General features: G+C 39.0%; 2 protein-coding genes across 5 annotated transcripts in view; both read right to left on the bottom strand.

Moving 5' to 3' along the window:
* The window catches only part of cep120 (centrosomal protein 120), a 32,359-nt gene extending 30,503 nt beyond the window's left edge, over positions 1–1,856 (bottom strand). For all 3 annotated transcript variants that reach the window (XM_084946630.1, XM_084946631.1, XM_084946628.1), the window contains exons 1-2: positions 1,601–1,856; positions 508–664 (exon numbers count right to left, since the gene is read on the bottom strand). In XM_084946630.1, the coding sequence (XP_084802756.1) occupies positions 508–664; positions 1,601–1,649 (206 nt within the window). In that variant the 5' untranslated portion in view covers positions 1,650–1,856. The remainder of the gene's footprint in view (positions 1–507; positions 665–1,600) is intronic.
* A 1,228-nt stretch (positions 1,857–3,084) lies between these two features.
* The window catches only part of znf608 (zinc finger protein 608), a 66,046-nt gene continuing 54,650 nt past the window's right edge, over positions 3,085–14,480 (bottom strand). For both annotated transcript variants that reach the window (XM_084945808.1, XM_084945807.1), the window contains exons 5-9: positions 13,376–13,853; positions 11,872–12,041; positions 10,392–10,539; positions 9,243–9,299; positions 3,085–6,959 (exon numbers count right to left, since the gene is read on the bottom strand). In XM_084945808.1, the coding sequence (XP_084801934.1) occupies positions 6,940–6,959; positions 9,243–9,299; positions 10,392–10,539; positions 11,872–12,041; positions 13,376–13,853 (873 nt within the window). In that variant the 3' untranslated portion in view covers positions 3,085–6,939. The remainder of the gene's footprint in view (positions 6,960–9,242; positions 9,300–10,391; positions 10,540–11,871; positions 12,042–13,375; positions 13,854–14,480) is intronic.

Here is a 14,480-nt window from a genome sequence, read left to right on the forward strand (position 1 = left end):
CAGTTCCAAGTAACTCTACATGTACTTGGCTATGTCCATCTTTTATATACAGTCTATGGAGGCATGTGGTTGCAGCTCTACAGTCAATCTTTTCAGCCTACTGTAATTTAATGGAAATTGTTCTCATATTAGTATTTTGTGGTTCTTAATTAAATAATTAGATAATAATAATTAGATTTTTACATTACCACAACTTTAACCTCAACATAATTTTCAAAAAAACAGTCGTGTCATCACATAGTAAATCCAGTAGAATGTGCTATGCTTCCACTGTTTACAAGCATGTAGCAAAGAAGCATCGCAGCTAAACACAGTGGGTGGAGTCAAGGTGTGTATTGACAGAACAGACAATATAAAAGATAGACATGGCCAGGGCTGGAAAACGACGAAGACCTTTTGTATAAATATATGATGAAAATAACAGCTGTATCATGAGATCAAAAATATTAAATTGCTCATAGAGCCCAGGATGTGATTAAAAAGTTTCAAAAACACATGATATCTAACCTGTGCTGGTGCAGCGTCCTGCGGTCAAGCTCCCAGGCCAGCTCAGTGCTGAACTGCGGTTGCTCTCGGTGCTCTACAGGATCCGTGGCCAGCTGCTCTCCGTCAAAGCTTGCCTGAACCACCAGACTGAGCCGAGGACTCTTGGGGAAGTGACGACCTAGGGATTGACACAAAGTGTTATTTTCCTAATTGTGTTTCCGACACACTGGTTACACAGATGCTGATCAATTCTCTACTTTGTCCCACTTTCTACTGTGTACATCAAAAGGTTTTGATGTACACAGTAGAGAAGCACTGTATAAGAATCAGTCCATTTACTTTTTACCATCTAAGTAGCTGTATTAAATGATCATGACGTCAGTATAAATCAATATGTGACTATGACTTATTCGTTAATTGAGCTGGCGATTAATGTCATGGTAAATTTGGCCTTTTAATTCGAAATAATTTAAAACTTTTGCATTTGATTCTTGTTTGTGAATGTCACTAAAGATGTATGCTGTTTAACTACTCCACCTTGTAAAAAGAACAGTTTAAAGAAATCATATAAAGGCCAACAAAGGCCAACAAAGGCCAAACAGGTGGACAAGAGACAGAAAGCAGTGAACTCCCACATGGGGTGCTGCACCTGGCCACCCTATCTGCTGTGTGCTGAGTCACAAATCAGAATACCGATGCATTATCTCTGAAAGCCTAAATTCATCAAAACACCAACACAACGTGATGACTTGCAAATTCAACGATGATATAGAAAGTCATAGGTGTAAGAAGCTTTCTCAGCATAAATGACATTAACGTGGCTTCTATACTGTCCCCCGTGACAGGAATAGCTGCTTCACCAGCTTAGGGCGTGTCATTCGAACAGCAAACACTTAATGCCTCCTCAGCCTGGATTTAATTCAACCGACCTGAGATCACCACCAAGACTTGCAGCAGCAACAGGTTCGGCTTTTCCCCATGGGACTAACAACACCCGTTAAACGGCTGCAGTTGTGGTACCAACGAGTCAAACACGTCACATATAAGCAAATATGGCTGGTAGCTCCAGTGTAGGAGGGTTATCGGAGGACATCCAGCTCTTTAAATCGCTCACCTTCCAGAATGGACAGAACGATGAGAAGTTGGTCAGTCTTCGCAGCCATGTTGACATTTGTACAGCAGGGAAGTGAAAAAAAATTTTTTATTCAAAATGGGAAAACTCTCCTTCCCGCCGCTGCTCAGCTGATTTTTGACGAAGATGTCAAGGTAAAGAAACGTATTTTACATAAAGAATAACTGTACGACCGTTACAGGCAGCAAACAGCCGCTTTGTTGTCAAGCTTTGGCGCCACCCATTTTGTTTTCAAAGAGGAAGTGATGATAAAGGCGCCCGAGTTCTTAGCACCTCATGCTGGTTGGAGGTGGAACTGCAGTAAAAGTTAACCACTACTACTACTATTACTATTACTACCACTAGTACTGCTACGTCTGCTATTACTACCAGAGTTATTATAGTTTTGTGTTTTCTGAGTATTTTGTAATTTAGTTTAGATTTTTTTTTATTCTAATATAACTGATTTTCATTTAGTTTCCAGCGTGGGTTTACTTATTTAAATTTACTTTCTATAGTTTGAAAATGTTAATTTTGAAAGCATTATGTTAGCACATGGAGGGAATGTGCTGAAGGTGATGTTTTGGACAGTCCTTGTTGACCACAGCCATGAATATGGTGGCCCTGAGAGGCCAAACGGACTGCAACTTACAAAACACCAGCAATAAAAAAAACCCGCTGCAAAAGCGACAACGGAAATAGGAAAAACGAAAACAGAAATAGAAAACAAACAGACTTCCAAAAGCACAAGGGAAGTGTTTCTGGGGAGACAATAACCCGACGGACCAGTTGCAGGAATTTATTATTACTGCTTTCAGTTTTCCTATTTCTGTTTTGTTTTGTGTGCTTTTGCAACCTTTTTTCTTATTGCTGGTCTTTTTTTAAGTTGCAGTCCGTTTGGCCTCTCAGGGCCACTGTACATGAAGGCCTCAGGTAGGTTATGATAACAAATTTTTTTAACCAAATTAACATTAATGCTGAATTTAAACAAAGTTACTTTTGCAAGTTCACAAAATCGTTTCACTTATTTATTTATTTTTTTTTATTTTTTTTTTCAAGTCTAGTTTTCATTTTAGTTTAATTTTAGTTAGTATTAATTACCTTGATTACTACTATCAAGTAAGCAAAGAGCAACACACTTAAACCGAACTTCTAATTTCAACCATGTCAAATAATCATGTATTATTTTGAATGACTGACAGATTGTTCATTAATATGAATTAACTGAAATATTTTTTTCTTGTATTATTACTATTAGTATCATCTTCTAACCGTTTTCCAACAGGACCCTATAAATCACTTGTACCTTACAGAGGACAGATGTTTGCCTGTCATATGCAAGGTGTTACACTTCATCACATAAAACTGTTTTTCACATAGTTATTTTTCAAACATTTAAAAAGCCAATGGTCAACATGCTGTTGAAACACAAATATCCTGAAGAAACAAACAAACAAACAAACAAAAAAACCTTCACTGACCAAAAATGTATATAAACATCCTTTAATCATGATTGCCAAACATATGAATTAAGGCATATACAGTATAAAAAAGCAACAGCAGGTTTCATGTTTTTGTACGTTTTCAGTGTGTGAATAACTGGATATACCAGGTGGATGAATTGAACATACCAAGCAGCCTTTTAAAGACAACACTGTGTCTCCCAAAAGTTGACAGCATCTTGTAAACAGAGTTCATAGCACTATATTCAAGTAATAGAATGATCACTGATACTATGCAGGTAAGGTGTTGTGAGTGAGGCAGAGCTACTCATAGACAAGGTAGACCACTGGGATGATGTTGTCAGTCAAGGGGCCACAAGAGGTTATTTATAATAAATACAATTATACAAAAAGGAAGCCCCCTACTGTTCAGTAGGGTTATAACCCCAGTGCACACTTTCCTGGCGAGGTTATAGTCACAATTGTTTGTTGAGTGCTCATTTGTTAAAACATGATTATTCTGTTAATTCTATAGGGGGTCCATTTAATCTAATGGCTGTGTCTACTTTGTGATCTCCAATTTTCTGTGATATTTGATCTATTTGATTCACCTTTCATATAAAGGCTATTGTCTAATTAATACACACAAATACACATACTGCAGCACTGTGATATTGAGCTACTCATGTCTTTAGCCTAAACCAATAGTCATTAGTCAGTACTTCCAAATTTTTGGAGATCATACTTGTCATACTTGGAACTGTTTTGAGTCTGTAGCTGATATCGAAACCATTAACTGGCCCTCACTCTCGGCCATAATCCTCTTGACATGGTGGCTATTGATAATAGCTGACCATCCAGAGGCTTTTGGATCAGAGGGCTGGTGAAATAAGCCTTGGATTATTTGCTTGACTGACAACCTGAAACTATATTTGCGGAAACAGCCTATCAGAGGTCTACTGTTCGTCTTTTTTTAAGCACATATGCCAGATATAAACATTATGACTCTGACAGTAGTTCTCCAGTGAGTTTTGAACAAATTTTGGATCATCCGTAAACATACATGCATCTACTGAACCTTATTTAAGCTGGCAGTGGTACAACACCAATGGTAAAGTCAGACCTTTGTGTCTATCAGGGACTCTGCTGTGAGCTAGTTAACTTGTAGAAAGCATGGGAGCAAGAGCATGAGCAGGGCGAAGGATTGTGGCACTCCACATATACAGTATGTCCCCACAGTCATCACTGACAATACAAATGTGGGCATTTCAACAAAAGGATCATTCCAGTGTGCATCCACTTTTCATTATTTGAGTGCAGATTTGATCTCATTAGATATTTCTGGCAACTTTTCTATCACTGTAAATGTCATTGAAAATAAATATTGTAATCAAACCAACTAATTTTTTCCTAGAGCCCAAGAATCTTAAAATATTCTGTTGTATGCATCTAAAAACTGTTTAGCTGGCAAAATGTTGTAATCGAAACTAAGCAGAATCTCATGCAAGTCAATGATTTAATGCACAATGTGAAAAAACAAAAGAATAACAATGAAACAGAAGTCAACCCCAAGTTCACAGTCTGCATCTAGTCGTTCCATTTGATAAACAAATCGGTGCCAGTTAGTGTTTTTGGTTTTTTGCCATCAACTCACTATTTTACCTGAGTGAAAATACCGTGTGTCAGACAGCCTCGAGGTTATTGTAAATAATTTCCATTAGAAAGGAAAACGTTCACTGGACTTATCCTTCACAGAGAGGTATTTTAACAACAGAATTTATAAGCCCCAGTCTGTACATCTGACTTCAAAATCACTTTGACATTAAGCCTTGAAGTTTGCTCTTTCCAAGCTGTTTAACTTGAGCTCATCAGATTAGACGTATCATGTCACATATCATGTGATCTTTCACAGTAGATCAAACTATAACTGTTCTAATTTGCATTTTTTAGTCTATTTATAGACTTTTAGAGTAATCTGCATTTGACATGACTGCGAGCTCCAGAACTTCAGTTAGATGGACCCCGAGCATGCTTCAAAAAACAATTCAGCTTTTGAAAACACGATCCCTATATTACTCATAGCCGCTGCTAAACACTGTTGTTTTCGCTGGTTTTATCAGTCTGGCTTGCTCGTGCATGCAAAAACATGCATGCGATGCTGCTGTTGAATTGCAGTCTTTCTAATAGCTGCTGGAGGCTAGCTCCAAAATGAATCAATGCTCCTGCAAAAAAATTAGTTATAAGATTAGTTAATTCTGCTCTTTCACAAGAACTCTATAAGGGATGAATCTATTTTTCTGCTCAGCTTTGGATTTTGTTAAGGCTGGCAGGTGTGCCAACCCAGGTAGCTGTACCTGATCACTGTCTGCTAGCCTTCACCTCTTCTCCTAATCGGAGTCTCTAAACTGGATCTCTCAACTGTGTTTGTGCCGTTGGTGCCACTTGAAACATTTTTAACAAAACTCTATATACATTCTACATTGTATGACCTGCTGCGCAGGACATGCTCGTGCAAAAAAAATTAAATTGTGCTTAAGTTATAGTTAGTAATTAGTGCTATGTAAATTTCTCTTATATAGCACTAATTAGCAGATATCTGTGTCTGTGCATTGCACTGTTAGAGTCTATGGATGTAACTAGCTAGCTGATAACTTAGCACCCCACTCCCTAGGCCAAATATGAACTCCAAACAGACTAACATGGTGGGGACCAAAATGGTAAAGGTGAGGCTTCAAAAGTAAAGGAAGTCACAGTGGCCATGTCCTTCTCTGATGTACAAATCTCAGATGCATGAGATGTAGATTTGCAATGCGTTCAAAAGAAATCATCTGTTACTTATACTTCACTCAACAGTGGCCTAAATATAGCACACCTGAAAAACTATCTGTACGCAAATAATGAAAGTGCATCCAGTAGGTGTGAAGATATTTCACAGACGCTAACATCCCTCAGGCACACTGCCACTTATAAGAAGCACAAACTGGGGCGAACTGATTGTATTCATTACGTGTGCAGTCTAACCAATGACATCACCACATGTGCTGCAGATAAACTGAAGTCAGCGAGATAAACAGTGGCTCTGTTCCTGCCGGTCGTCCCCGCTCTGCCCTCTGCTCCCATACACGGCTGATGGAGATCAACATAGTGTACGATAAAGCATGTTAGTGCTCTGCCATGAATCTGTACAGAATATATACACCACTGGGTTCCTACATGGCACTAGGCAGGTCAATGTGAAGGTTTACTCTCACATAAAGACAATACAATCAACATGGTTACGCTCAAGTTACAGGTTAGTAATACAAATGTAGCGTCAGCACTATGGAGGGAGGAGGACTTCCACTTCAATAATCATAATGAGAATAATAAGGATAATAATAGACTTTTTAGCTTCCTAATGCTGTTTTTGTCCCATTTAAAAAAACAAAACAGATCCACACTAATGTGGTAAAGTGTAAGTCATCATCAATACATTCAGTCATATCATCATCATAATACACGACAATAACTGTGCATTTCTAAAGTTAAGTACCACAGCCCTGGTTGGGCTGAGTGCACGGCGCTCTGGGATGTTTTGTTTCGTACATGCCGCCTGCTTCTGTCAAAACTCTGTAAAACCAAAAGCTCTAAAAGTCAGTGATTCTGGATTTATACAGGTAGTTCGTCCTCAAACAGGTCCTGGTCCTGCTTCCCGTCCTGCTGTCAGCTCATCAGTTCCTCTGTGATGAGTTATAAAAGTGGTTCTTCTTTTATTAGTAAGAAATGAAAGAAGTTTTTTTTTCTTGATTTTTTTTTTTCTTTTTTGTTCTCTGCCTCTCAGCGAGGCGAAGCTTATTCAACACCATGGAATTGATGTCTGATAAATCTGCCATTCCTCATGTGAGACGTGGTCACATGGTCCTACTTCTTCCCTTCGCTGTCTGTGGAGACAGGAAAAAAAAAGGCAAACTTTACTACACTTAGGATTTATGCTGAACAGTAGTAGAGATGCATCTGTGCTGGGTGAAAACAGTCAGGCCTCCTGTTTAGATTTCGCTCAGGTGACAACACAATTTCAATAACAAACACTGTTTATTAACTGCTATGATTGAAATGAATGCAGCATTGTTGTGCTTTCTGTCATGTTTTTCAAGAACCAGGGTGGACAACCTGCTTCTTAATGTGTAAACATGCCATAAAACTGGCTACATCTACTTGTTGTTATCTCATGTTAATGATATCCCTAACATTGCATGAATAGCTGTTATAGTCCATAAAAATTCTTCCTCCTCTCGGAGGACACTGAATCATGTAAACTATAAATAGGACAGATTATGATCGTTTCACTTTGTATTTTTATTCTTTAAAGCTAATAGAGTCACTTTACATGATTAATCAAATTTAAATTATACCAACCCCCTCAGTTCATCCTCTGTGTGACATTAAGATGTTTTCACTCCTGTTCATTGAAGGTGACTCTCCCGTTAAAGGTACTTATTGTAAATTCTTGTGCTTAACACCAACTTCAAACTTTTCAGAATTAACTAAAGCTTTGAAAAGAACATTAAGATTCAACTGCTACATCTTTATGACCCGCACACATATATGCTGAAGAGATATCAACTGAAGCTGAACTGGGGCTGTGCTCTACTTTCGTGTAGTACCAATTTGTACCACAAGATGGCACAGTGAGTCAGTGTAACCTTGAAGCAACACCCATTTCTGTGGGAGCAGCTAAAAATAAATTAATGAGTAGCACACATCCTGAAAATATCTCAATATAACTTAATACAGCATTTGATAAGATGCTGATACTGGCGGGAACTTTTTTGCTAAATTCTTGAAAAGATGATTAGAAGAGGCACATTTAAGCCAGCCTTCTCCTGATTACTGTCCACTTACAAAAATAAGTTTTAAACATCAGGTGGGTGGGACATATGTGCCTGAGATGACCATATTAAGGATCTCCTTGCAACAGTATATTTATATAACAGAAAGCCAGTAAAATCGAAATAGGATCTCTTTTAAGGGGCATTTTATTATTTGTGTTACAAAAAACTACTTGAAAGAACAACTCTTTAATACCTGAAGGAAAAACAGAGATAATTGGTACCTGATCTGCAGATGTCACTCCAGGAAGATTACAAATTGCTCCTGTTTTTGGATTCTACAGAGAAACGTGGATATTCTTCATTTCTCTGCAGCTGTGTGCCTCCACTGTTGCCATCACTGCTCTTAATCTCCTCTATTTCACAGCAATTTACATTTATAGACAACTGCAGTCTTTGCAGCAGTACTGTAATCATCACATTAAGCTTTTTAACTGCCTGTCAGGTTCCCTCTGGAATATTTCACAATTTTAAGCAAACATGGTGATATATGGTTTATGAAAGTATATGGAAAACACTGGAGAGAGGGTAATGATCTACTGGAGGATAATTTCAGCAACGAGGTACGAGTGTCGCACAGCCGAATAAGCAGAGAGCTGTTATTCCCAGCAGAGAAGTTTCAGATATTAGATTTATTGACCTGGCAGACGGCATGAAAATGAGACAATTGTCCAGCTCGTTTTGCTCTCAGTTTGCATTTTATGAGAGAAAATTTTAGCCAATTCATTTCATGATATGAAAACCTGGTAGATAATTTATGAGTCTGTGAGCCACACTGAGAGCAGAACAGGATATTCTGCACATAAATGATGAGTAATTTCAGCAGTAAAACAACACCCTGGCCACTTCAGTACTCTGTGTGCCAGAGCTTTAATACAAAAATGGGCCTAGTTTTTACAGTATTAATATCCAAGCTAACTTAGAAAATGCTTCCATGATTTGAAGGCAATCTGCATTAAAAATCTAAGCAGCAGTTGTGCTTAATTTGTCTCCTTATTAGGGTGACATAAACCTTTCTTTTAAGAACTTGTACATGAAAAGAAATAATAAAAAATGAACTAAAGCAATATATAAAGTCTAACAATAAAAACAGGCAGACACGATAAATATATGTGCAGTATATCAGGATCTTTCAAGACAGTGAAGTAGAGACTAAAGAGCAGTATCCCAACAATGAGTCCATGCTGCTCCACCCTTTTCAATCAAAGTTGTACAAGGAAGTCTCAACAAAGTTGTCTAGTCTATGTATTAAAGATGTTCTGGTCCATTTACCCTGGTTTCCCAGGTGGAACCAGTGAAGCTTTAACATAATTTCAGTGTGTGTTTCAAACGTACCAGTTGAGGAGTGCCCTGACACCTGCTGACTGGAGACCAGCGACCTGGAGCTCAACCCTTAAAAACATAGGAATAGGAACATGAAGAGAAAGTCAGCTGTGATCAATGTTGGAGTTGTTACTCAAAAAAAGGTAATGTATTACACAGTACTTTACTTTTTTGAAACAGGTAATGAACTACATTCCTCAGCTGGTACCTGAAGAAAGTCATTTATCTAATACAACTTCTCCTTTGTGACATCACGTATGCTTTGCATGGCCTGAGATGCACTGTCAGATAATTACCAATTAACAGTATGAGAGTAATGTGTGACTTAAGTTTTTTAGAGCCTACGTCGTAGTACACTCAAGTGGCCGACACTGTTGCCACCATGTGTGTGTTGTGTGCATGCATTGCTCTGCAGTTCCACTGCCAATACACTACTTGGTGCTGAAGATTCTCTCTTTGAATTGATCCATTGTCTACAGGATGAGCCAATCACAGTTGATTACAATCTCTGTTAATGTGACATCTTGTTACATTTCTAGGGAGATGCATGTGAGGTTATGGCGTAAGTTAAAGCACGGGGATTCAGAAAGGTTTGTGGTTATGGTGCATCTATGGCATAGATTTATCACAGAAGCTTAAATCTCACTTTAGGCTATAGCCCCACACAATGATACAAATCTCTATCCTAACCAGGACAAACACACAAAATATGTTTTCAGTGTTTAAGAACAAACATCAGGTTGACAACAAAGCTGAAAATCAGCAAAAAGAGTCACGTTAGCAACAGCTTTTTCAGCTTTTTAGTCTGTTTCCACTTTAATATTAGCTTCTCACCTGTTTTGTGCAATTAGAGTAGAAGTATTATTGATGTGTCCACTCCTGAAAACTTGCAACCGCTCAACTAATTTTTGCCTCCCTGCACATGGTGTGAAGTCATCTAGTTGTAGCATGTGCAGGAAAAAAATGCACGTTTGATTTTTTTTATTTTGAAATCCACCAATCCTGTAGGTAACTGAAGAACTTTCTTAATGCAAGTAACACCATAACTTTAATGTGATTACTATGTTACAGAAAAATGTAATGTGATTCCAGTAACATGTTACTTTGTATAGCATATTTCATTATCTAAACAGTGTCTGCGTTTGTTTTGCAGGTTCATACCTTGGTAGATGTCGTACTGTCCTGACATCAGATTGTAGCTCATACCCAGGTGTGTGTGATGGTGTGTGTGGAGGTGTCGGGCGAATGACACATGGTTCCTCTCTCTCTCCGTCTCTCTCTCTCCCTCAGGGGATCCCTTCTCACCAGGCTACAAACACACACACACACACGCACGCACATACACATACACATACAGACATACACACACACACTTACACTGTGCCTTTCACTTTTCTGTCTCCATAAGATTTTAGATGTGATCACTATTTTGATCTTTTACATTCACATCATGCCAAGAGAAGTTATTTTATATTGATAAAATCAAATCAAGAATTATCTTGGCTAATTTTGCCAAGCTTAAGAAAAAAATTGCAAAATTGTATCTCTATGATTTTTTCAGCAAACAGCAAAAAGTTTGTTTCTGCCTTCTGAAGTGACCCATGTAAGACAAGACATCCTGAAACAGTCATGCCTTTGTTAAGAAGTTTGCATGGTGATAGTGTTTAAATACACACATATTCAGGCCTATAATAAGAAGCTAATGAGTAAAATCCAAGTTCAGGTTGGGAGATGTTATATATGAGATAAGCAGTCACCACTTACAGACTAGCCAAAATACCCTTACCAATCCTGGAAGAGCCTGTGGACCACAAACCATGATGTAGGAGGAGCATCTATAGGTTTTAGTGTCAGTCTGAAGTCGAAAAGTAAAGTCAAAAGTTGTGCATGTTTTGTTGCGTACATTGTGTTAGAAGCAACTTGATTCCTGCTTTTCTCCTGTTACCTGCAGGCTACTGTAAAACATTTTTGGTTCTTTAAGCTTTAATATATGCGCCTTAAATTTGTTAAAAAATGAGATTTGTAAGTGTGCTAATATTCAAATTATTTTATTTTTCTTTAACTGTTAAACTTCACAAAGGCTAAAACTGTCTAGGGCACATCTAAATACTCATTTAATGGAATAGAAATATAATCCACCAGACAGTTAACGTATACAGTCAACATTTTGCCGGCTTTACTTCGTGGTTTCCAGGCTGAACTTTATTAATATAATAAGTCCAGTCTTTACGAACCAAATCATTTGTGGGACACCCACATGCAGGGCTTTTAGTATATTTTTCCTCTCTCTCTCTGTTGCTTTGTCTGCAAAGGAAAAACAAAACAATAACCTGATTATAAAAATAATCCTAAAACTTTCTTTGCACATGTATGTGTTGAGGTCATCACAATAGTTTCCTATTTAGGGGTTTATAAGGCATGTTTATGCCGCGCTGATGTTATGTGATGGTCTTCATGAGTGACTGCTTTAAATGCAGAGTGGAATCAAAGCAGTCTACCATTTTTACCCCCATCTTTATCTTTCCCTGAGGTGTTTTTCCTGTCTGAGGAAGATATCAGATCTGTGTCGTGTGAAGGAAAACAAACATCAGAAGTGTGTCGCTGTGAGCTGCAGTGTGGATGTGGCAGTAAAGCCTCTCACAGCAGGTGATTTTCCGTGATACTGATGGCTCTGCTGCTGCAGCAGCTCCATGGCTGAGGATGAGGATGAGTCGCTGCTCTGCTTGCTGCTCACCGCTCCTCCTCTGCCGGGTGGTGTCACCTCCGACTCTTCCCTGCCTGCCGTCTTACCGTACAGAGGATAATGAAAACCTATGACGACAAACACAGAAACAAAGAAACAGGCACACAGTAACTTTACATATCTATAAAAAAAATATAAATTATATTACCAACTCCAAACCAGTACATTCATTTGCAATACTTAACATGATATATATGATATTTATACTTGCACTTATTAAACTATTATAAATCTAAATGAATTGCACTTTACATTTTTAAGAAATACATTTTTTTTAAATACACAACGTAGCTATGTGACACTATTAAAACTCATATATGCAGATTGATATATTTATAATTTGCCACCAAATACTCAAAAACTTTGAATTTTCTGACAGTTATTTCATGGTTCAGGCTTTAAAGAGTTAACTAAGCCAAAAATAATCAAGAAAATGTCTTAATATAGTTTTGCATGTTAAGCAAACTCATCTTTTGCTGTACATGAACGAGGAGAATGAACAGATGCAATATACATGAGAGATTATGTTGTGAATTGGAATTCAGTTTCATAAATAAAGGCCTGCTGTTGCAGTTGCCTTTCATACTCCAGTATAGGGGGCAGCATTGTGTGACAATATCCTTTCAGACAAAGGACCCCCAGCCATCCTGCTGAGGCTGAGCTGTCATCAGCTGTGAATGAAGAATGAGTGACTCACCAGAGAAGCAAATTTATATATTGCTCAGTTATGTTCACTGATATTCTCAGTATTCACAAAGTGTTGGGAGATTAGACTATATGCAGCGGAGCACTGCATAACGTATGTGATGTGTGCAAGTGTACGCACTTCAGACTGCACAGGCAAGTGAACAACCCACTTCTTTTTGTGTGAGGAGAACAAAGAAGAAATGCTTGACTGTTTTATAGTCAGCTTATCTTCATGGTATCTTAGGATGTTAAAAAGCACAAACCTGATGCGACATGCCAGATAAACACCAGCCTCTGTCATCAGTGAAGGGTATTTTATTTGCTGAATGGCCAATGACAGCAGGTAAAACTCATATGATGGCTAATACTATGTAACTATGCATCTTCACTCATTTAAGAGCCTTTCAGTGATTCAGTTTCAACTAGCACATCAATTCTTGTTATTGCTTCAGCTTAAACTTCAAACTGAATGTTTCAGATGTAGCACTCTACTGTATTTTAATGTGAATACACAAGTATAAGTGTAAACAAGAACTTTAGCTAAACTACTTAGCTGAGCCAAGACTAAATGGTGGAAACAGAGGTAAATAGCTAACAGTTCCCTAGATTAATTTTTGCATTGTTCCGCCTTTGTCTTCTGAGCTCTTATAACATATTTACCAAAATGTTGAACTACGACCTTAACATTATCTCCGACCTTCACTCAGAGTCTTACCTGGGTAATTGTGGACCAGGGTTGGGGACACCCCTCTGTAGGAGCCCCCACTGCTCTCGCACATTGCCAGGTAGGGTGGATAGGAGGAGTGCTGGTACTGAATGTAGGGCTGCTGAGGGGTCATTGGAGGAGAAACTGCCGCCCGGGCACTTTGTGACTCCTCAGACAGCCCTCCCATTGGCTCCTGGCCCTGATCATCCAGCCCTTCCAGCCTGTCTGAATCCTCCGTGTCGATGGCAGGCGGGAGATCGTGCGATGCATGGACCCTGGCTTTTTTAGCATCTGCACCCACAACTCCTCCTCTTTCTCCTCCACCTCCTCCTCCTGAAGTCATCTTGGCTCCGGCAGGCTCCATGGTAGCTCCCCATTCTTTTCCACTGTCTGATTCGCCCTCCTCAGCCTCCTCCCCATGCTGACTCTGTAGCTCTGAGTATTTGCTGTGAGCGAGGCGGTGAGCCCAGGTGTGGCCGTCTGAGGGCTAGATCGATGGGGACAAGTGTTGGTGCTACTTGCAGTGTTTCCCCTATAATTCTTTGTTAACAGTGGTGGGTGGGAGTCATTTTGGGGTTGGTTCAACTCCAGTCCACGTCTGTCCCAGTTTGTGTTTACACGGCTAGTCGAAGGGCTAAAACTAAATGCCTTTTTTTGGATTAAGTCTAAATGTTATCTCTTTGTCTCTTGGGATTTTTGGAGGAAAAGCAAAGCAAATTTATGACTTTCATTGCACATTTTCTTTTTAACAGGGGTGGAGAATTTCTTGTTGCGGCGGCCCACCGCTGCTGAATGACTATAGAGGAAACACTGAGTGAACAGAGCCATAGACAGACCATCTATCACTGGCTCTGGGTGTGATGTTGATGAAGGATGACGACGTTTCAACAGCAGGCGGCCATTCAGAAGTGGGATGTGAAGACTGTGGCGTCCCTCTCAATGACATGAATCAAGACACGTCTCACACATGATCAAGTGCAGAATTTAGGCCAAGAAAAAAAAGAACCTACCCTCCCCAACGCAGCTTTCGCTCAATTTGTACAGCCTTTGTTTGTTTGTTTTTTCTTTTTTACATCAGCATGGCTAGAGTCAGCGATTAATCGCATTGTGAGAA

Source organism: Perissodus microlepis, chromosome 12, assembly GCF_051167445.1.
Source record: "Perissodus microlepis isolate ML-2025 ecotype Zambia chromosome 12, ASM5116744v1, whole genome shotgun sequence".
In the NCBI taxonomy this organism is placed as follows: Eukaryota; Metazoa; Chordata; class Actinopteri; order Cichliformes; family Cichlidae; genus Perissodus; species Perissodus microlepis.